Raw genomic sequence first — 21,866 nt, 5'->3', positions numbered from 1 at the left:
TTTTTTTTTTTCCATATCAAACAGCTCTCCTTTGCACTCCCCACCCCAAATATAATTAATATCAAATATTGACAAACCCCCACAAATGTCTTAGTTTCAGCTAGAAAATACAATAAATTAAAAGGAAAAGCCCCAAGTCACCTGGTCTTTTAGTTAATTTTAATTTTATTTTTCCCAAGCTGTCTCGTCATAGCTTTTTAAAATATAAATCATATGTATCTTGCATATTTTTGTTATTACATCATAAAGTGCATGGAATTATTTAGTACACTGAGTACTAGCAAGTAGCAAGAAACTGCTGGAAATCTAAAAAAGCTCTATTTTCATTCCAGTTTCCTTTGGATGGTACTCTTGTGGCCTCTTTGTAACAACAACTTCTACTGCTGATCGTTGTGCTGTAACAAAACCTACTGGAAAAACGGATTCCTAACCACAACACTCGACATCCTACGTGTTATGGATTGAACTCATGGGGTGCCCAGAGCCTGTGGCTGAGTTTTTCCTTCCATTTTTCCTTCCTCCTGCCCCGTGCCTCGCTGTTGGCCAGGACGGGCTCCGTGCTGGAGATCCCTCCACCTTCCAGGTGGCCAAGTCGGGTTTGGTGCCCTGGCTGCTCTTGGCTGGTGCCATGGCAGAGGGAGCAGCCTCCCCTCACACCCAGGGGGACACCGAGGGGCAGCAGCAGCTCTGGCAGCTCCGTGAGCAGGGAGGGAGCTCAGGGGCAGCCGCAAAAACGGTGTCTGGGTGAGGGCACAGCTGCACCTCCCCAGCTGGAAGAAATCCCCTCACTCGGCAGAAAAAAACGGTGAGCAGTGTTTTTAGAGCTGTTCACGTGCTAAAAATTTGGTGGTCTTTGCTTTTTGGGGTTCACAGTGAAAATTGAAAGAGGGTGAACATTTTCAGGGTGGCTACTAAGATACTGCTTCACTGATGATGGATTTTTGCCTGGAACACCACTCACTGGATAAAATCACGGTGGAGATCTCAGTTTTCCTAAAGTCTGGTCTCCTTTTCTGGCCAGTAAGTTGACTGAATTAACTGGTCACTATGGACAAAATTATCTTTTCTGCTCTTTGTCCCACAGGCGCCTCTCTCCCCGTTGGCTGAGAGGGTCTCATCTTGTGGAGAAGACCTTTTTCGGAGAACCCAAAGGACAGCAACACTGAAGAAAATGGACACCATGCCCAAGACCAAAGTCAGCCCCAGGTACACATACCTGAGAGAGAAATGATTGATCAGAGCCCACGTCAAAGGCAACACACCACCAGAAGGCATCAAGGACACATTCATCTTTTCATCAGGTAAGGCTGGCTAAGGAATCTTCAGTCAAGGGGGTGACTCAGGAGAGGGGAGTTTGTCAGCTCGCCCAGGTCAGGTAGAGAGAGGTCTGTGCTCAAGAAAGCATCTCAGGCATTGGCTGACCTCCACCTCAATGTGTCTCAGTAAGAATAGCACTAATATTTTTGGGGCAGTTACTCTATTTTTTAATACATAAACAATACCGGTGATGACAAGACCATTTGATGGCATTTTGGCTTTACAGGCATAATGACAGCAACAACAGCAGCAACAATAATATCATAATGTTTTATTAGCAAAAGAGTCCCAGCTGAGATTTTGCTCTTTCCTTCAAGTTTTCAAAACAAGATGTACCCTTCTCTCATATTTATTTTCCTTGGGGTGGGAGAAGGGACAACCTGTTATCCCATTTTCCTCTTACCACTGTTATTCCATTCTTCATTTCTGGAGAAGTCTTTCACAAATGCAGTTCAGACAATTACTGTCCTCTAGCAATAAATTGATAAAGACAACTTTGCACTTAAGCCTCTAGATAAGCCAAGCATGTTTTGTGGCACCTTTGCCTTCCATTTTTTGATCCAGCTCCAACATGGAGAAAATTTAGGTTTAATAACTTATTTATACACACATTATGACAGCGGAGATATTGAAATCTGACGGAAGCTTTAGCATAAAATTGAGGTTTCAACACAACTCTTTTTTTGTAAATTATTTAGTGATAATTGTTTCCAGCTGATACTGAAACAAGATGATCTGCCCTTCCCCCCAAAAAAGAGACTGAGTCAAAAGAGTGAAATGTGAGCATTTTTGTTAATTTGTTAGTCAGAGTTTTTCAATCAGTTTCAAATCTTTCACTCAAATTTTCCAGCAGAAATTCTTCTACCAGTGCCAGGTGTAGAAGTACTTGAAGAACAAAAGGTAAAGAACAAATGGAGAAGAGCTGTTACCTGAGAGCACTGGAGTCATAGAGTCTGCACGCTCCTCTTCCCCCACATCTTTTGCTTCCCCATTTCAGGCAAGTGGTGTCTATGGCTACTCCAAAATACACCGGGGCTGGAATCCCCGCTGGGTGTATTCAACAAACAAACAGAGGTAAGAAATTTACTTTCCAGGGTGATCAGTTTTGATCTAGAGGCAGGTTCATGCAGAACATTCAATAATACACTCTGACAGCAATGACACTTGCACACTGTTTGCTGGTTGGGGAAGACGTGCCTTGTGCTGCCCAGGCACACACCACCCTTTCCTCCCTGTGGGAAGCCAGGAAAACATGACAAAACATCAAAAAGCCTGTGGAAGTCCCTGGAAGGAGTACTGGCCATGGTTTGGTTTCCTCACCCTGCGGGACACCTCTGGGGGAAAAAAAAATATTGGAGATAATTCTCCTTTCTTGAGAGCAATGGAGCCTGTCCAGCCTGGATGTAGGGATGTCCTTTGTGTTGGGGGGGGATGAGAAGGGACAGAGACAGTGGGGCTGCAGGAATCCTCCAAGTATCTTGAGATCCCACTGTGGCAGGGGCAAACCTACTGCAGTTCTTGGGGCTGATGGGAAGGAAAAGCCTTTTTACCCGTGCTGATGGGGACATCCTGCACTCTGTGTCACCTGGGCTGCTGGAGGAGAATCTAAGCCTGGAGAGAAAATTCTGGCCTGCAAAGGTGTAAGAAAGAAGCCAGCAGCTTGCTTTGATGTAATCTCACCCAGTTCATCTAACTCTGCTCAGGTAAATAGGGCACTTTCTTCTTGCTATTTTTTTTTCATGAAGACCTAGAGGATTTTAGAATTTCCAGTTCATTATGTTACCCTTGATTTCAGGTGGCTCTGCCACAAGGCTGCAGTGAACCCTGTCCCCACGCACACCTGTAGTCAGTCACATTAATTCCCTTAGAAACTAATGAATGTATGCCTGAAAAGCAATCACAAATTCTCAGCCACAGCTGTTCTATTACATTTGTTGCCGAGTAAGGGGAGAAGATGTAATTTTGATGTTAGCTTCATAATCTACAGGATCACATCTCTATAAATATTGGCCTTGTGTATTTTAATTACAACTAAGATATAATTATGTGATTTATGAAGTACAAAGCAACTTCCTTTTTCCAACCTTTTTTTTTTCTTTAAATCATATGATATCTGTTTGCAGATAGACACTGTTCTTGCCAACAATCAAAGCTTAGTTCTAAGATAAATGATTAGTGAGGGGTGTATTAAAACTGACTCAGGAGCACAAATGGACTTACCAAGTACTCTTATTGCCAGGGTATAGATACCAAGTGCAAATGATTTCAAGTGGGGTTTAATGCACCTGAAAATAATAATAATAAAAGAGGTGTTAACTAGCAATAAAGCATCAGGTGTGTATAATTAGAACACAAATAGAAAGCAGGAGAAAGGAAAGAAATGTGACCTTTTCCTCTTTAATGTCCTGGACTTTGACCAAACTGCTGAAATATGTAAAAAAGGTGATAAAAACAGAACAGCATCTAGAAATTCTGAACATCTATATTCAACATTTTAAGATGGTTGTGGATTTTCAGATGATATCAGCTCTTAGGTGTTACTAACATAGGACAAGAAAACTGCTAATGAAATCATGCACCCATTGGCTGGTTTTATTCAGTCAGATGCTCCCTGAAATTCAGGATCAAGTCCCAGACTAGTACAAGGTATTTAGGCACTCACTTTTCATTACACCTATCTAGATCAGGATCACACCTCCTGCAAAGGTAAATCCTCCAGGCCATTCTCTGACAGAGCATTTTTGCATTTGGACCCTGCTGAGATTGCAGGGTGAGTCCCACACACACATCCAGTTCTTCTGGCTCCAGATGAGCCCTGCTCCAGCCTTGGATCATCACCCTGGCTCCTTGAGGAAGGGGGAGGTGGTGGGCAGGGGAACAGCAGGCTGTGCATGGAGCCTCTCAGACTGACAGGAATCACCTCTCCCCCACCAGCTGCTCCAACCTGCTGTTCCTCCAGCAGGTACCAGACTACTAGAGTGCCTAATCCAGCACAAATCTGGGCATATGTTTGATTTTGGCAAGTGGTAGTACCAGTCACATGGTCAAACAAGGACATTTTTGGTCTGTGGGGTAACACATATATCAATATGGTGATTAATAAAACTTTCATATTCAATATAAATCCTAAAAAAATGAACTGGGCTGTGGATGAACATAGCACTCTGGAGATACAGTCTCTGAACTAGGGTGGACCCTGCTCCTGCAAAAATTAATGTAATTGGGAATATGTTTTAAAAAATAATAAAGACGTTTCAGAATTAACTCTATTGTTCCTCTCCAGGGGTGGTTTTCAACACTTTATTCTCTAATGCCCTGGCCATGGATTATCACCACACAATCTGTTGATTGTGGCTTATACAAGCACTGCCATCTAGGAGGGCATGACTGTAAAATGACTTTAAGTTGGAAGAACAATGTCTTGCTCCCCTACTAGACACCTGCTCCACAAGCACTCCTCAGCCTAGAGTCCTCTAAACAAATCTGAGGGCATAGAAAGCAAAAAGTGGAAAATAAAACCAATAACTGGATGTTTGATATGTGTTCCACAGGATTTATATCCTCCAAAAAAATATTCTCCTTCAGATGAAAAAAAAAATTGTTTTATTCTTTGTATTGTCTTTGCAAGGAAACAGGAGCTCTTTGTGATCCTGAGTGATAGCCAGACCTCTTAGGGAGATCTGAGACTTCCTTTTCACTGCCTAATCCCCTGCTATTAATAGCTGGTGCTTGAACAACAGCTATCTGAACTGCAGGGCTTTTTTCTCAAAAATTTCAGGGCTTTCCCAAGTTCTTTGGCTACTGTAATTACACTAATACCACCAAAATGACATTTCAGCAATTGACTTGGTCACCAGCTGTAAGCGTATTTTAATGGCTTCAGTGTGCAAACCATCAAAGTAAATGTCACTACATCTTACAGGCTTTTAGGGATTTAGCTGCTTTTGTCCTCCATGGCAGGTGCAATGATATCTGCTCATCTGAAAACATCAGCTTGCTTAAGTGCTGGAATCTTAACAGAGATGACTGAATACTGAATATTTTTAAAAAGTGATTATTGGAAAAAATACATAATGAAACCTGAAACTTGACCTTGGGGCTATTTGTGTCAAGGAAAATTTATTTTCCTTCTGGTAACAGAAGCACACTTTCAGTTCAGCCAGATTTTTGAGAAAGTTAGTCAGTGATAGATTTCAAAAAAGACAAAAGCAAGTTTTTAAAGTGAGCTTAAAGTGGAGCTGTGCCCATAGGTCACTTGCAGTGCAGGAGAAAAAAAAATAAAAAAGGATTGAACTTACTGAAACATGTTTTATTTAGCTGCACATCAAAGGTGGGTGCCTCCAATCCAGCAGGGAAACACAAAACTTCTCAGTTTCAGTTAAATGTCTCTCAAAGTGAAATGATTTTCAACAGCAATAAAAGCATTGGAGCAGAACCAATAAAACTTTTCTGATTTCATATAAGAAAGTGGTTTAGTAAGAAAACCTTCCTAAGCTTTTCTGACTAAATGGATTAAGCAGCAAGACACCAAGAGCAAGTTCTTAGGGCTGAGAAGGGTAGGCAGCTCCGTGTGATTTGAGCTTGCACGTGTTCACTTATAAACATCTCCCAAACACTCAACTTTTTATGCAGTGGAGACAAGAAGAAAGCAGGAGGTTGAGCATGGCTGCCACAATTTTGAGGCCCTGTTAGACACCAGATCTGCACATTTTCCACCAGGTGTTTTATGGATAGAAGGAAGATTTGATGTAGAGGGAAAGGAGCTCTGTGCCCATATTTATCCAGCGTGTCAGAAGCAACCACAGAGAGCAATCTGGCACAAACCCTGAGGCTTTGCTGCAAGCTCTCCACTCATGAATCATCCCCATCCTGGCACAGGGACAGCTCAGTTGTGCAGGAGCTTCAGTAAAAATGGTCTAAAATGGATTACAGAGTGATTGTTCTTGGAGAGAGCCGTCGGGGAGAGAGAGATGCTCTGAGGTTTTGCAGCACTCAGTGGTAACCCTGCAAGGTGTGTGAGGAAAGCTGTGCAGCTTGTGTGCACCTCACTGGCAGAGTTTGTGCAGGGCTGTGGAGAAGGATCCTCTCCTCAGCCATTTCTCAAAGTTTCTGTGTGAATATTTATTCTGGTTCAAGGACTGTGATGGGACTGTAGCTGAAATCACAATCCTTTATTTAGGTTTTTCTATGTTCAGCCAGTTCTAACACTGGCATGGTCCATGTGCTACAGATACCAGCAGTGAGACAGGGCCTGGTCCAGACAATTGAATTCAAAACCAAAGAGAATTTGGGAGCAAGAAAACACAGCTATAATACTAAAGGTTAGTTAGACTGGATTTACTCTTGTTTTGTTTGAGAAGTAGAATGTGCCCATCTGGAAATAATTTGGAAAAAGGAACTGAGAAGAAAAGGTTTCCAAAACAGAGCAGAGCAGGACTTTGAATCCAAACATTGCAAGTAGCTGACAAAAATCCAGATTAAGCACTTGTAGTATTAAATGTTTTTGCACTTGCTAAAATTAGCTTCAAAGCTTACAGTGATGGACAAATAGTTCCAGCAGTTAAATATGCACTGGGACAAGCATTTAATAAATCTGTGATTAGGAAACAGGAAAAAAAATCTCATGCTAAAACGATCATTAAAACAATGAGAAAAATCTGGGAGAGAACAATTATATGGAATATGCCACCTTGCATAGCTGCAAAACATTTCTCAATACTAGGAATAGTAGGAGGGGAGGGAGTACCAGTCATGCGTCAAAGCACTTTGAAAACATGAAAACGAACAATTATATGGAATATGCCACCTTGCATAGCTGCAAAACATTTCCCAATACTAGGAACAGCAGGAGGGGAGGGAGTACCAGTCATGTGTCAAAGCACTTTGAAAACATTTGGCAGTGCTAGCAGGAATTATTTCTTACCTTAGAAGCAGTATGTATCCAGGTGTGCCACCTACTGACAAAGTGTATGAAGTGATAACTGATATTACCAGAAAATACAGAAACATTTTGGGACACTCGTTTCCTTTTTGACATGGTCCCACCACAGCTGAGGAGCTTTGTGAAGATTCAAAGGTTCTCACGCAGCTGCAGTTAAAAAATACCTGGAAGAGGGCAGACAAAAGTGGATGAAAACCTAAATGGTGGAGAAGTGGATGTTTAGGAATTGCACATTTTGGATGGCTGAAAGTTTATGTCCAAAGTGGGAAATGTTTTATAAAAGGAAAAGGTTTATATAATGAAGGAGAAAATTATAAAGTATCTACTGTTGATTAATCTAGTTATTAGGGTTTTTTCCAACAGTTAAAAAAAAAAAAAGCCTCCAACATTCTCTGCTTGTGGTTTCTGGCAACAGCAAAGCAAAAAGATTTTAAATTTGGTTGCCAGATTGCTAAAAATCCCTGGGGAGTTCAGGGCTGAAGAGGATGTGCTGTGCTCAGTTTAAATCCACTTTGACAGACCTGGTTGTATCAGAAAAATGATCCCATGGAAATGAAGGATTTTATGGCGTTTTTCCCAGTGCTGTGTATCAGAAAGTAAGATCCTACCTCACAGAGAAATGAAGGATTGTCTTATGCCTTGTATCAGAAAGAAAGATCCCACTTCACAGAGAAATAAAGGATTGTCTTACGGTGTTTTTCCCAGTGCTGTGTATCAGAAAGAAAGATCCCACCTCACAGAGAAATGAAGGATTGTCTTATGCCTTGTATCAGAAAGAACAACCCCAGCTCACAGGGAAATGAAGGATTTTATGGTGGTTTTCCCTGTGCTGTGTATCAGAAAGTAAGATCCTACCTCACAGAGAAATGAAGGATTGTCTTATGCCTTGTATCAGAAAGAAAGATCCCACTTCACAGAGAAATAAAGGATTGTCTTACGGTGTTTTTCCCAGTGCATTGTATCAGAAAGAAAGATCCCACCTCAAATGGAAACGAAGGATTGTCTTATGCCTTGTATCAGAAAGAACAACCCCAGCTCACAGGGAAATGAAGGATTTTATGGTGGTTTTCCCTGTGCTGTGTATCAGAAAGAAAGAGGAGGATTGCCTTACGGTGTTTTTCCCGGTGCCGTTGGACGCGCGGCAGCCGGCGAGGCAAGCGGACACGTAGGTAACCCCATTGTCCCCACAGATGGGGTCCCAGTCGTTCCTGGAGCAGGAGCAGCCCGAGTTGCACTCTGAAAACAGGGCTTGCTCGTGGTCACTCATCGGTTTAGCTCTGTGGAAAAAAGAGAAGCTGCAGAGGTGCTGCCCAGCAGATGTGAACCACGGAAAACCATGAAACCAGCATCACCTCCAGGGTGATGCTCTCTGCCAGGAGCACCTGGCCACACCTTCCCTCTGTAGCCCATAAAAGTTTGTCTCTTCACATCCACACAGCAGTGTAAATCCTCATTTCTCTTTTATTCAAAGGTTTTCACACTATCACACCACCAAGATAAATCTTTACTTTATTAAGAGGGACGACTAGCAATTTATATTCATGCATTTTCTCAGATTTTCTAAGGTTTTAGTTATGCAGCTTTAACACAACTAGGCAAGTGGCACAGAAAGGAGTGAGTTACTCAGGGGAAATGGTCTCTGTAGAAGTCAGCAAGGAACTGATCAGAATGGGATCCATCCAAACTGAGAGTCTGATACCTTATGTGACAACTCTGCCTAATTCAGTCATCAGACACCAGTGGAGCAGCTGCTGTGAGTCAGTGCTGGAAACTCCTCCCAAAAAGTTAATTTTACAGAGTAATAGTATGGGTAAAATGTTAGCCTCAGGTATAACTCATGGTTAACATCATGGTTAATCCATGAATCCTCAAGTTTTGCATTCAAAGGCTATTAAATGCCATTCATTGTTCAGCGGCACACAAAGGCAAGAAACAATTAATTGAATCTCTTCCCCCCTACTGAGCTACTCACATTTCCAGGAGTCACTGGGCTCAAAGGATGGGTCCCATGGCAATAATAATTAAAAAGTAATCAGAAAAATAATCTGCACTTGTGACAGTAACCCCACTGGTTTATGCCACAATCATGAGAGGGCCATGACACAACACCCGCTGTAACAGAGTGGTTTCCACCGATTTGAATCCAATTTCTGGGAAGCACATTCAGGTCAGCCACTCTCTTTTCAACAAGACCTACTTTGTGAAACAAAATGAGGAAGGAGCTGGGTTTGCAGAAGCCCTTTCTGCCCTGCCAGCATACCCGTGGTAGGACACGGTCAGCCCGGCCACCTCCGAGTTCCCGCAGCCCATGGCAAACAACGAGAGCAGCAAAAGGTAACCAAAGAAAGATGATCCCAGGGAAAGCTTTGCAGCCCCTACAACACCGACTCCGAACCTCTTCATGATCAGTCCTCCAGAGAATATGCCAAAGGCCACAGCAGGAATGTTAATAAGACCTGAAATCAAACAGAAAATTCTGTATTAATGAAAACCCCAGCACAATGGACTAACCTTGTCAGCCACAAAAACAGCTGCAGCAATCCGATGAAGGAGCAAAACATAAAAGATCTTCAGGGAGGACATCTCATTTTGTCCAGACTTAGACTGATCCTTGGAGTGTTACAAAGGTGCTGGGACCTTAGGTGCTTTGTAAAACTTACTCCCAAGGTCATGTTTTATGCTGGTTCTTTGACAGAGAGATTATGGATAAAGTTTAGATAATGCTCTTCCAATTTCTTAAGCTAGGTGTTTTTTTTTTCCACAATTAGTTTGCCAGTGGAGTCATCTGCTGATTCCTAGAGGACAAATTTAGTTTTATCTAATGTTATGAAAGCCAGAGCAAGACCTGCCTTTTAATTTTTTTTTATTGCTTCAAATTGCTCTGACAATTTTGATATCTCAGATTGTGATAGAAACTGTTTTGGGTTTTTTTTTTTTAAAGAAGAAGAAAGTAAAAGAGGTTGTGAAAGAGAAATAAGCACTGTGAGTTTGAGTCAGCCCTCAGGTTTCCTAGGAAGGGTGGATTTGGAGAGAAAGGAAAAGGAGGAAGAAAAATCACCTTATTTCAGGGACAGCCACTCAGCAGGATCCTTCCCTAACCAAGCCATCACACACTCTCTGTTGGATACAGTCCTGCTCAGAGAAATCAAATGGTTCTTAATCCTCACTCAGTTCGTACATACCTGAAAGCTTAGCTCCAGAAAATATTTAAATACAATGAGAAGTACTATACTGAATGTAGGGATTGTTTTCTGGACTTTCTTTGGCCATCAACTGTACTTGAAGATTTCTCCTCGCTTTGAGGAGTTTCGTGCCAGGAAATTCCAGCTTCTATCTTGAAGGGAATTAACATAGCACAATGGATCATTACAGCTTTTCTGCACATATATACCTCTGTTGCTGTGCAACTAATGCTGCTCTGGAACGAGGCAGTTCCCTCTGGGGTGGGGAGATGTAAACCTCTTTGCTGTTAATGCTATTGAAGCCCTGGACCTCTGGAGCTGAACCGAGAATTGGGCAGTCCAGTCCACCTTCATGAAGTCAGCTACAAAAATGTTGATTTCTGTAACCCAAAGGCTGAAGCAGCTTTTCTCTCTTGTGCTGTAAGGGACAGCTTGGGATATGACTTGTCTCCCTTTTATTTAACACCAATCTCTGCAGAGAGTCACCCACAGCACCCACTGAACTGATCTTTTATTTTTGTTGAAATAAATGGGAAGCCATAAAGGCATCAGATCTGTCTGATGAATAAATTTATGTAAAATGTTTTAAAATTATTTCTCAATTATTTTCTTGCATTGTACATAAATTACTTTTCAAATTTCCAGTGAAATGGGAATTAAGATATCAAATCCTGTAAACTTTTGCAGTAACTCCTGCATAGATAAACTCAGAGTTAGTTAGTGCTAAAGCAGAAATGAAATAACTTACCTTCTATGAGCTAATACTTAAAGTCAGACAAGGAAGGAGAAGAAATGAACATACCCTAAAAAAATACATTTTTTCTATATGTATATGCCACTTCTAAAATGTCCATTTTAAAGATATCAAGAAGCAGATATAGCATTACCTATAACAAAGTTAGTTTTTGAAGATGTCTGCCCATACTGTTGCTCAATATACTTTGGCTTATATGTCACCATGCCAATTAAAGAATTGAACTGAATAATACTTGCACACAAATACAGAATGTAAACTGGATTCCCAAAGAGGTTCTTCAGTGACGGCAAGAAGTCTGCAAGAAAAAACAGCAGAAATAACAAGCGTGCCAGAGAGAGAATAACAGCTGTGAGTAATGCTTTGTAACATGTGTGCCCCTTCCAAACAACCCAAAACTGCAAAACATTTCAGAGGGAATCTGTGAAGTTCCCTGCTGAAGCTCCTAACAGCTCCCCCATTTCTGGAGGGAGGAACAGTGGAGCAAAGCACTAAGCATCAATTCCCCAGAAGAGATCTCTTGTTTTAAATACCTTCTTTCCATCATAAACCAGGAATTATTTGGTTTCTATGTCTCCTCAACAGCCACAGCACTATTTGTCTTAATTTGGGGCAAAGAGTGCTCAGCACAGCTGACAGTAAGCACAGAGAAATTGAGGTGCACATTCAGGTTCTGAGGGAAAATGCTTTTGGCAAAGCACGGCCAAGGAAATGCAGTGGTGCAAACCAGCTCCTGTCTAAATCCAGACAGCCTCCTCTAGTACTGTAGCTGCTCTGTGTCTATCTATATTCTGATCAGATATTGTACATGTTTTCCTAACTCATGAACTTACAGGAAAAAATAATTAGCAAAAACCAAGGGTTGGGGTTTTTTTGAGCACCACTTCTGCAACAGTCACTACATGTGAATGAAATTTTTTTGCAGAGCTTCATGCTATGTGCTGGGCCACTATTGTAATTTTATAAATCTCAGCCATTTCTCATGCAATAGCAAGTCCAGGGAACACTGAAGAGACCTTTTTGTGTGTACTGTGGAGCTGGAGAGTGAAAGGGAAAAAACCATAATTCTGACACCATTAAAACAGGGACTCAGAAAGTATAAAAATTTTAAGTCTGAAAGCCTTTGAGAGAAAAACTCAACAAACAGGAAGAAAACTCAAGTGATTTGCCTTTTGCCATCTCTGCAAGCTTCGCTTGCTGCCAAGAGGAGGTGCCTTGGTCCTTGTTCTCCTCAATGATGAACTTGGAGTGCTCAGAAGAGCTGCTGGAGTCCTTCCTGCTCTCGGGCCTGGGGAGGTGCCTGGGCAGGAACCAGAAGGGGATGCCAGCCAGGATGCTGATCACCCCAGCTATCAGGTAGCCCAGCCACCACGCTCCCACCCACTGCACGTCCTTGGGGCTGATCGTGACGCTGTCTGCAGAAAGTGGAAAAGAGAAAAGAAATAAATGTAGGGATGTGCCCCCTGTTGATGGAGTGACAAAATTATCCTTTATCTCCTAGAAAAGGTTTCTCTCCTCAATTAGGTAAAAAGACATCTCATAGGACCTTGGGGACTTCACCTCAAACTAAAGGATAGCAAACTGGACAGAAGCCAAAAAGTCCTGCCTAAGCAATTCACTAGAAAAATGAGAGAACAAAGAAACAAATCGCTTTTGTGAGGTGTTTTACCAGGAGCAAGGACCTCTTGCCCCTGGCTCAGTTTTTCTCTGTAAAGAGCTTTGTTATTTTGGCTTTTATTAAAACTTTTCTGTTTCCAACACTGCCACAGAAGCCATCCTGCTGATTTGATGCCATCTGAGGTGGCTGAGCTATCTTGGGTGTGATATAGATCTCCAATGACACCATTAAAACAGGGACTCAGAAAGTATAAAAATTTTAAGTCTGAAAGCCTTTGAGAGAAAAACTCAACAAACAGGAAGAAAACTCAAGTGATTTGCCTTTTGCCATCTCTGCAAGCTTCGCTTGCTGCCAAGAGGAGGTGCCTTGGTCCTTGTTCTCCTCAATGATGAACTTGGAGTGCTCAGAAGAGCTGCTGGAGTCCTTCCTGCTCTCGGGCCTGGGGAGGTGCCTGGGCAGGAACCAGAAGGGGATGCCAGCCAGGATGCTGATCACCCCAGCTATCAGGTAGCCCAGCCACCACGCTCCCACCCACTGCACGTCCTTGGGGCTGATCGTGACGCTGTCTGCAGAAAGTGGAAAAGAGAAAAGAAATAAATGTAGGGATGTGCCCCCTGTTGATGGAGTGACAAAATTATCCTTTATCTCCTAAAAAAGAAAAAAAGCCCAGAAGTTTCTCTCCTCAATTAGGTAAAAAGACATCTCATAGGACCTTGGGGACTTCACCTCAAACTAAAGGATAGCAAACTGGACAGAAGCCAAAAAGTCCTGCCTAAGCAATTCACTAGAAAAATGAGAGAACAAAGAAACAAATCGCTTTTGTGAGGTGTTTTACCAGGAGCAAGGACCTCTTGCCCCTGGCTCAGTTTTTCTCTGTAAAGAGCTTTGTTATTTTGGCTTTTATTAAAACTTTTCTGTTTCCAACACTGCCACAGAAGCCATCCTGCTGATTTGATGCCATCTGAGGTGGCTGAGCTATCTGGGGTGTGATATAGATCTCCAAGAGCTCGTAAGACCTGGCTGGAGGAGACCTTTATATCAAATAAACACATCTGGAGGACGTGTGCTGCTAAAAAGGAAGGTGGGTTTGCAGGGTGGGTTTTCCATGTAGGTCTAGCTGTGCTCTGTGTCTCTGTGGGTGTTTTACAGGAGCAGCTGTGGGGACATGCTGAGGACTCACTGATTGCTGGGGCACAGCAGCCTGGCCCTGACCCTGCTGTGCCACTTGCACACCCCCAGAGGTGCTGCAAGCACCAGCACGTGGAGCAGTCTAGGTGGCCACTCACTTGCTCCCAGCCAGGCTGTTCTGCACAAAAACCCCAGGAAAAAACCTGTTTTCCTCCTGATTTTTTTTTTTTTTATTATTATTGTTTTCGCAGAAGAGCAAGCAGGAGATCTGCACCCTGCCAAACCACTTTTCTAGTCAACAACAGGATATTAAAAAGGCACATGCAGGATCCTGAACCTCACTCCTGTTTCCTCCTGACTGCCAAGATCTCCCCAGAGCTTCCTTACCAGAGCATCTCTTGGAGGCACCTGCTGCAGATCTGCTGGGGCTGAGGAAGAGTCAGACCTCCTTCTTCCTCTACACCCATCCTCCTTGCCAGCCTATTCTGCATGGACCCCCACACTGCTGTCATCCTTTCATTTCACAGAGTGCCCACTCTGCCCCTGCTACCCCCTCATGCCTAGCAGATAACCAGAGAGTTCTTGGCCTAAAATAAGCATTTAGGAGCCTTTAAAATGGGTTTTTAAAGCTTGAGTGCTCTGACTTACCCAGATCCACAAAGCCAATGTCAACGTAAAGTTTGGCACACAGGGATCCCAGGAGAAAGCCAAATATTGGCCCTATGATTGCCACAGTCTGCACACAGCCTGGAAGGGAAAACAGGGGATTGTTACACTTCTGAGCTAAAAAAGGGCACTGGTTCTTCTGCATCTGACAGCAGATTGTGATGGGCAGCAAGAGAGACACAGTCACACAAATTGAAATATTTCCAGGAAGAAAAAAAGTCATCAATAAAATTTTCCCCACTATGATGACACTTTTTATTGTTATCCAATTAAAGAATTATATTCAGACTGAAGGAAAAATTGTCAGCAAACTGAATGGCCTGAACTCAATAGCAGCACCAATCCACAATTGCTAGAAATGCTTTAGCCGACAAGACTAAAGTAACTGGGGAGCAAATGTCATTTCTTAAAGTTAACTGATCATTTTTAGTTGAGGTAGGCCCTGAAGAGGCTGAGAAATCACTTTGCTTTGGTTTCCACTGTTAATATGTTTCAATATACCCTCACCCAAACTTTCTGAATACTTTGAATTTGAAAAAATTCACCCGGAAATCTGGGAAGACTGAATCTTTTGCAGAGAGAATCTGATTTTTTGCCTTCTGCCTGGCTGGAAACTTGTCAGGAGCAGATGCTGATGAGATAGGACTTTTTGGTAATACTTCAGGTGAATGTGCAGCCATCAGACAACGAACACAAAAAAAACAGTGATCCCAACTTCCTAAAGCTTCAGTACTATTGTTTGTAATCCCACATGAATCTGGAGGGAATGTTTTGAGTGCCCACTGAAATTCTATTTTAAGTGCTTAAAAGAGTGCCTGTTTTTATCACTTTCCAGAGAACTGAATGTGCACAGAAGCTCAGCAGTCCACATCCAGAAGAATTAGGAAGATTAGGATAACAGCAGGAACCCAAGGTCAAATTCTTTCACCAAATTAAGATAATGGAACTGCTGGTATAATTAAATGGGAACTTGGTCCCTTGAGTGTACATGACTGTTAAATAAACTTTAATATTGGAAATTATGCAAACAAAACAATCAGGGCAAGTTAATTCAATAACATTCATTCCATTATTCAGAACGACTCCGTTTCCTCTGGGGAGAAATCCATTAGGAAAAGGAAATTATATTTATTTTACCAATATATAAGGCAGCATTCTCTTCAACAGCATAATCATCAATGTATGCAATTCCCAGGGGCTGGATAGGGGTTTCACCTATGCCACGCAGAAGGTTTCCAAGTAAAACATAGATCCACATGGAAGAGCCTGCTTCCTTTTCACACCCTGTGTGCACAACAAGAGACAACAACGATGTGTTTGTAGTAACAGTTTGACACTGAAAGCTCAGGCCGCCTAAAATACTTCTGTTGTGGGAGAAACAGTAGGAAAACTGTGAAATAGCTTAAGGTAGAAAATTCCTTTGCCTGAGCTGCCTCAAAGATAGTACAGTTTTGCTGGTTTTATAAATTTGCCACCACACCCCTTTTTAGAAAACTCTTTCAATTCCTTCTTATCAAAACTGGGATCTCCTGACAGAAAGATTTGGGAAACATGAATGACAGCAAGCACTACCAGCCCCAAGATTTAACAGAGACAATTCTCACCTGCATTTATTTTTGCTGGAGATTTCTCCAAGGCTGAGAGTGGAGTTTGGTTTTTGTCCTGCAGACATGGAGAGAGGCTGACACTCGAATTGATGGTGGAAGGGAATCTTTCATACCTGTATCTGTTTGGAAAACAAAGTTGTATTTATTCATAAGAACTGATGAGAAAAAGCAAGCAGATCTGTAAGCACCAGACAGTGCTATAGCACTTGAATGCAAATTTCATCTGCATCCATAAGAATCCATCTGGATCCATTGCCAGTGGTGGTTTACAGGGGACAAACAGAGCTCTCTTTGTACTGCAGCTGTACATGAGATTGTCCCATTGGTTCTTTTTGCAAAGGTGATTAATTTCAGTTTAACAGGCACTTTACTATGATACATGGATTTGGACTAAGAGATTATCAGACACTGGTGTATCCTCTGGCTCGTACTGAGATTGTCCTCCTGAGTTTAGTCACCACTTCTTTATTGTCATTTCAGCAATTCCTAAACCACACCAAAATGTGGCCAGTCAAGATCAGAGACTAATTTTAAAAAAAGCTGATTACAACTGAAAAGAGTATACATATTAAATTATTTGCTCTACAGCAATAAATCCTTTCACAAAAAAAAAATAAAAATTAAGTAACCACATCCCCATATGCCTATTTCTACCTATTTCTATCATCATAACCAATGCCTAAATGTTTCAGGGAGCTGCCATTCAGTGTGCACAGCCCAGCTGGAAAACAGGGATCACTTTGCACTTACCTTCCCATGAAGAACTGGGGCATTGCAATTAGGAATGTTCCAGCTGACATAATTAAGCAGCCTGCTCCAATTATTCTTGGCCTGTGAAGCTTTGCTCCAAAGTAGCTCACTAGAATTATGATTAGGAGGTTCCCTTTGAGAGTACAAAAAGAAAGCTGAGTTTTACTGCTCGTTGATAAGAGATCCTGTAAAATAACAATTCCCAGTATGTAGTAAGGCACTGATTTCAGGGAGACAGGGCAGATGGGGATGGTCTTTCTCCTTCTTTCCAGGCATTCTGCAGGAGCCCAATGCCTTCTGTGACAGGAAAACCATAAACCTTTGGATAAACAGCTGGAAAAGAGAAAGCCTGTGCCAGCTGATGGAGAGAGCAAATAACCAGAAAAGCAGAAAAAGGAGGAATCAAACAGAGTTTTACACACTTAGGCTAAGATTTCATTCCTATGAGTACCACAGTCCACTGAACACCCATGAGATAAATTCAGTGATCTGAAATTGTAAGAGACAAAGGCATGCTGGAAACCTCAGTGTGAGAGGGAAGGAGAGGGACTGGACAAGAAATGTGGATTACAGTTAGAGGTTTGTCCCCCTGCTGCTTAACAGATCACAAAGGACAAACACTTGTGGGGGAGGTGGATTTCTGCCTGCAGAAATCCGTGCAGGAAAATTCTCATTCAACACTTAAATCATCTATTAGTATGAATTAGCCACGTGCTTAGCTTATCAAATTACAATTTTTTTTTATGCCTATGCTGAATTGGTTGTGTTAGCAACCTTATCCTACTGAAAATCATACTGATAGTCCCACTTATTTTTACCAGGTGAATCTTGCTCAGTTTTAAGTTTCAGGGAGATTAATGCAATTATTCTTCAGAACAAACTGCATCACTCTTTTTTTTTCTGAAAATAAAAATAGCTTTCTATAGCACGTACCAATTTCAAAACTTCCATCAATAACACCAACCAAAGAGGAAGGGATGTCAAATCTTCTTTCTATTTGTGTGATAGTGCTTTTTAGGTAACTTCCTGACAGTGCTTTAGCAAAATAAACAAAAGACAACGCACCAAGAAATATCTGTAAAAAAAAAAAAAAAGTTATTAAAATCAGGCAGTACAGAAGATATATGAATTATTTTTAAACATGTTCTGCATTCCTACCTCTTCTTTTGCCAAATGGCCAAAACAATATTTCTCCTATTTAGTGTTAAATGCTAGATTACTGATTTGTTCATCTCTTATGAGCAATATTGATAAAAACTGAATTGACCCTCAACCATTGCTAATTTCAGGTAGATGCCAAAGCTACTGCTCTGTTGAAAGACAGAAACCTGTGATTTTCTCAGGAGGGAGCATCTTACCCAGTAACCACATGGATAAATGCTAGGTGTGGCTTGGTGGGGAGGTGAGTTTTTGAACATTTTAAAATATGTTACATGTTCTGTGAGATGAACCTGCCAGGCAACTCTCTCCCAGGCTCATCCTTCCCCTACAAGCTCTCCTGCAGTCTCTAACACGTGCATTTTCCTCAGAGTGCACCCTGCATTTTGCACCTTCTCCCCTCCTGTTGTTTTGCAGAAGCAGTTTTCTCTTTGCTATCACTGCATCTGTTTCAGCACATCCTTCTGAACCAGGAGTGGGCTTTGGAAACCAAACTCCATCTCCCTTCACAGTGCTTTGGTATGTACCTCAAAGGTACAGACTGAGCCCCTTTCCCACAAAATTCACCTGGTCTGAAGTGCATGTGGTGGGAGTGCAGGGTCCTTAGAGGGAACTCTTTGTTCCTGCAGATTTATTGCCTCAATCTGCCCTCACTGAATGCAGCCCAGTTGAGTTTATGTGCTCCACAGATACTCCCACACAGTGGAATAGGTCACGGAAACCACAACTTTGCTTTCTACCTTCAGATACAGGAGGTGTTGACTCCAAATGAATACAAATATGGATGCTTTGTGTAAAACCCAGTCCCAGAAGTTAAGAGGGACTTAAACCTTAACGTTAAGGTTTTATTTGAATAGGAGTCTAGAACCTTGTGCTGCTCCTTAATCCTCTCTGACAATCACACTCCCAGTAAGCAGCTGCTCTGAGCAATGTACTCACCTCCAGTGCAAATCTCACAACATCTCATCTGACAGGGCACAGTGGCAATAACATCACTGCTGAATGCAAATTCTTGTGTTAAGGTTCAGATATATCTCTGTGTCACTTTATCCAGGGCTGTTTATCCCTCCTTCAGAAACAGTTGTGGGTAAATAAGCACATACAAACCCTCTCTGTGTCTTTTTTCCTACAGCAGCATCTCTCAAAGGACTCTCCATACAAATATTATCATAATTTACATTTCCTGTATGCTTATGCCCTTGGATTTTAAATAGCAATGTGACAGCACATAGGTTTTTTTTTTTTCCAGGAAAATTGTATAGGTAAACTACAACTTAAAATGCTTCTGGATGTCTTTGGCACAAATTTTCTTACTGGGATTTTTCTGTCCCAGGTGTGCAGAGGTGGAAAGACACTCCTGAGTTAGGGCTGGGACAGAGAGGTACACATGATTTCACATTCTTCTCTGGTTTGTCAGTGCTTGTAAGCAGATATTTCACCACATATTTCTGGTTAAAGAAGGCAATTTTAAGACATAGAAAGGTTGATAAATGGTAAAAATAACCTGTTATATCTGTATATTGTTTTCTTAACACATTAGGCAAAACCTGAAGCAGACTTCTACATGACTTGGACATATCTTTAATAATTTCATTCTGACTCAGCAAGACCTAATCAGAACTCAAAAAGTGTTAGTTCACCAAAAAAAGAGAGAGGTCTTCTTAGTTCCTACATATATACATTATATCATATCATATAATATATCTTAGTTCCTAGATACACATTAGTAATACCAGTTTAATAATGTCATCCTAGAAGACACAACTTCTTTAAAGAGAAAGAAACTGAGCTGAAATAATATTTTTTTTTCAATTTCTGGAGCTAATAAACTGATGCCTGACTGGCTAATCTGTGATTGAAGTTTTTTTTTCATTGAGGGAATTGGGTTATCATTGTAGCAAATGGAGAAGAAATGACAGAATTATATTACGGTACAAAATTTATTTAATACAACTCATCCTCCATTTCAAAACAAAACCATTCAAAAGTTACAGACTTCAGGGCAACTATTGCTCATTTCACTGGCTGTACTGGGAGTTGGATTAATACCTGAAAGAAGACGTGTGTTTGAGTGAGTGGAAAAAACAACAGAAATAAAGACTGCGCACCATGAAAAGAACGAGGCAAGGCCGAAAACTCATTTTCCGTGTAACTCAAATCATCTTACCATTTCTTGGTGATTTTGAGACCTCACCAGGAGAGTGCCAGCCTGTTGGGAAAGAGGCAGAGGCAGCAGGCAGAGCTTTGTGCTGCCCGCTGTGCCCCGTGTCCCACCAGGTAGGCACAGCCACATCGTGAAGCTCAGAGCAGGGATGTCCCTGCTCCAGCAAAAACTTCTGGGGGGTGAGAGAGGTGTAGATAAAGTGGTGATAGTGCTGCAGTTTCAAAGAGACCTCATGCAAGTTCTCTTGAATGAGGAGCATTACAATCATGCTTTAATAATACAGCACTCGAAACACACAGACCATAACACGATATTAGTTTGGAACCCCAGCAGAATACCATGGCTGCTATCTTAAAAAAGCAACCTGCACTGACAGCTGCCTGTGGCATCTGTCTGCCAGTGCCCTGTTCTCAGCTTCAGGTGGAGCAATAAGGAAGATAGAGGGACTTTTTGGGATGGGTCTTGAAGATCTCACAATATGCAAGCCTCAGCCAACAAATTATATTTGATGACTGCCAAACATTAGGAAAATACGGATCTGAAGATTTTCTTGTGAATTAGAAATGCATCTAATAATTTCGTACTGACTTAACATGACATAATCAGAATTTAAAAAGAGATCATTCATTAGAAAAAATAAATAAAAAGAGAGATTTTGTAAGTCCCTACTGGAATATTCAAAAGCTCTTACTCTACCTTTATACCTCCACAACACGACTGCTTTTCCTTGGATGAGGATGATTCGGATTTGAATGAAGATCGGTCCACGGGCAGGATTGTGTTGTTTGAGAAAAAGTGAGTATTTTCTTTTGATGAAATCTCCATGATGGTATCCTCTGCCTCTAAAGCAGAAAACATGGAGAACACTTTAAAAGGGCATCCCATTAGCTCAGCCTCAAAAGCTCATCATGTGACAGCAACACCCCGCTGGACTGTTTTCCCAACAACAGCAATTACCAAACTTTACAACAGAATCTGACCAGTGCACTGGATGTTTAATTATGGAAATTTGCAATCCACTTGCCTATAATAATGGAGATTAAATCATACTCAGCAAACAGCCATCATCTTCGTTCTCTGGCTATCATCAATGTGATTTCATTAAACATTTGGCCAAGTATTGCCAGCAGACTAAACAAGGCTCATTATCATTTTAAACAACATTTCTGAAGTCTACATGTAAATTCACGTTTCTGGATGTGACCAGGTCTGCAGAGATTTCTCAGTGCTGATCTCTGAGTTTCCCATATATCTGGGACATGAAGTAATTAGATCAAAGGAAATCTATCCCCATTAATGAGGCACTTGAATTGTTTTAGATGGAAACATTAGCTCTAATCGTCTGATTTCAGCTAATGAGTTACACAAGAATAAAGAGGTTTAGTTCCCTTTACCATTTTACATAGAGTCTTAGGGCTCAGTGGTCAATTGTTTCAGGGAAAAATGTGAATTTGCTTCTTTGCAGGTAAATACAAAGAAGTAAAGAAAAACTAAATACTGCACTTTGAAAACAAAAGGTACCAGCAATTCTTAAATCTCTAGTTACATACTGCAGTACTTTGTTCTTAATTTCAATCCCTA

The 21,866-nt window shown here is 41.5% G+C and overlaps 1 protein-coding gene across 2 annotated transcripts; it reads right to left on the bottom strand.

Moving 5' to 3' along the window:
- Positions 1-993: 993 nt before the first annotated feature.
- LOC121362688 (solute carrier organic anion transporter family member 1C1-like) lies at positions 994-21,110 on the bottom strand. Of its 2 annotated transcripts, XM_041484391.1 has the most exons (14): positions 20,982-21,110; positions 17,897-18,038; positions 16,964-17,096; positions 16,211-16,332; positions 15,744-15,890; positions 14,589-14,687; positions 13,133-13,378; positions 11,328-11,492; positions 9,519-9,714; positions 8,370-8,535; positions 7,241-7,422; positions 3,538-3,602; positions 2,247-2,364; positions 994-1,216 (listed from the first exon to the last, which is right to left on the bottom strand). In XM_041484391.1, exons 1-14 carry the CDS (start codon positions 21,108-21,110, stop codon positions 994-996), a joined length of 2,133 nt encoding a protein of 710 aa, XP_041340325.1. The 2 variants fall into 2 exon arrangements, with proteins under 2 accessions (XP_041340325.1, XP_041340326.1); XM_041484392.1 differs by lacking the exon at positions 15,744-15,890.
- Between the last annotated feature and the right edge of the window lie 756 nt (positions 21,111-21,866).

The sequence above is a fragment of the Pyrgilauda ruficollis genome, unplaced genomic scaffold, assembly GCF_017590135.1.
Source record: "Pyrgilauda ruficollis isolate IOZ18807 unplaced genomic scaffold, ASM1759013v1 scaffold66, whole genome shotgun sequence".
NCBI classification, from domain to species: Eukaryota; Metazoa; Chordata; class Aves; order Passeriformes; family Passeridae; genus Pyrgilauda; species Pyrgilauda ruficollis.
The sequence above is the reverse complement of the archived record's forward strand: the minus strand, read 5'-3'. Positions and strand labels throughout refer to the sequence as shown.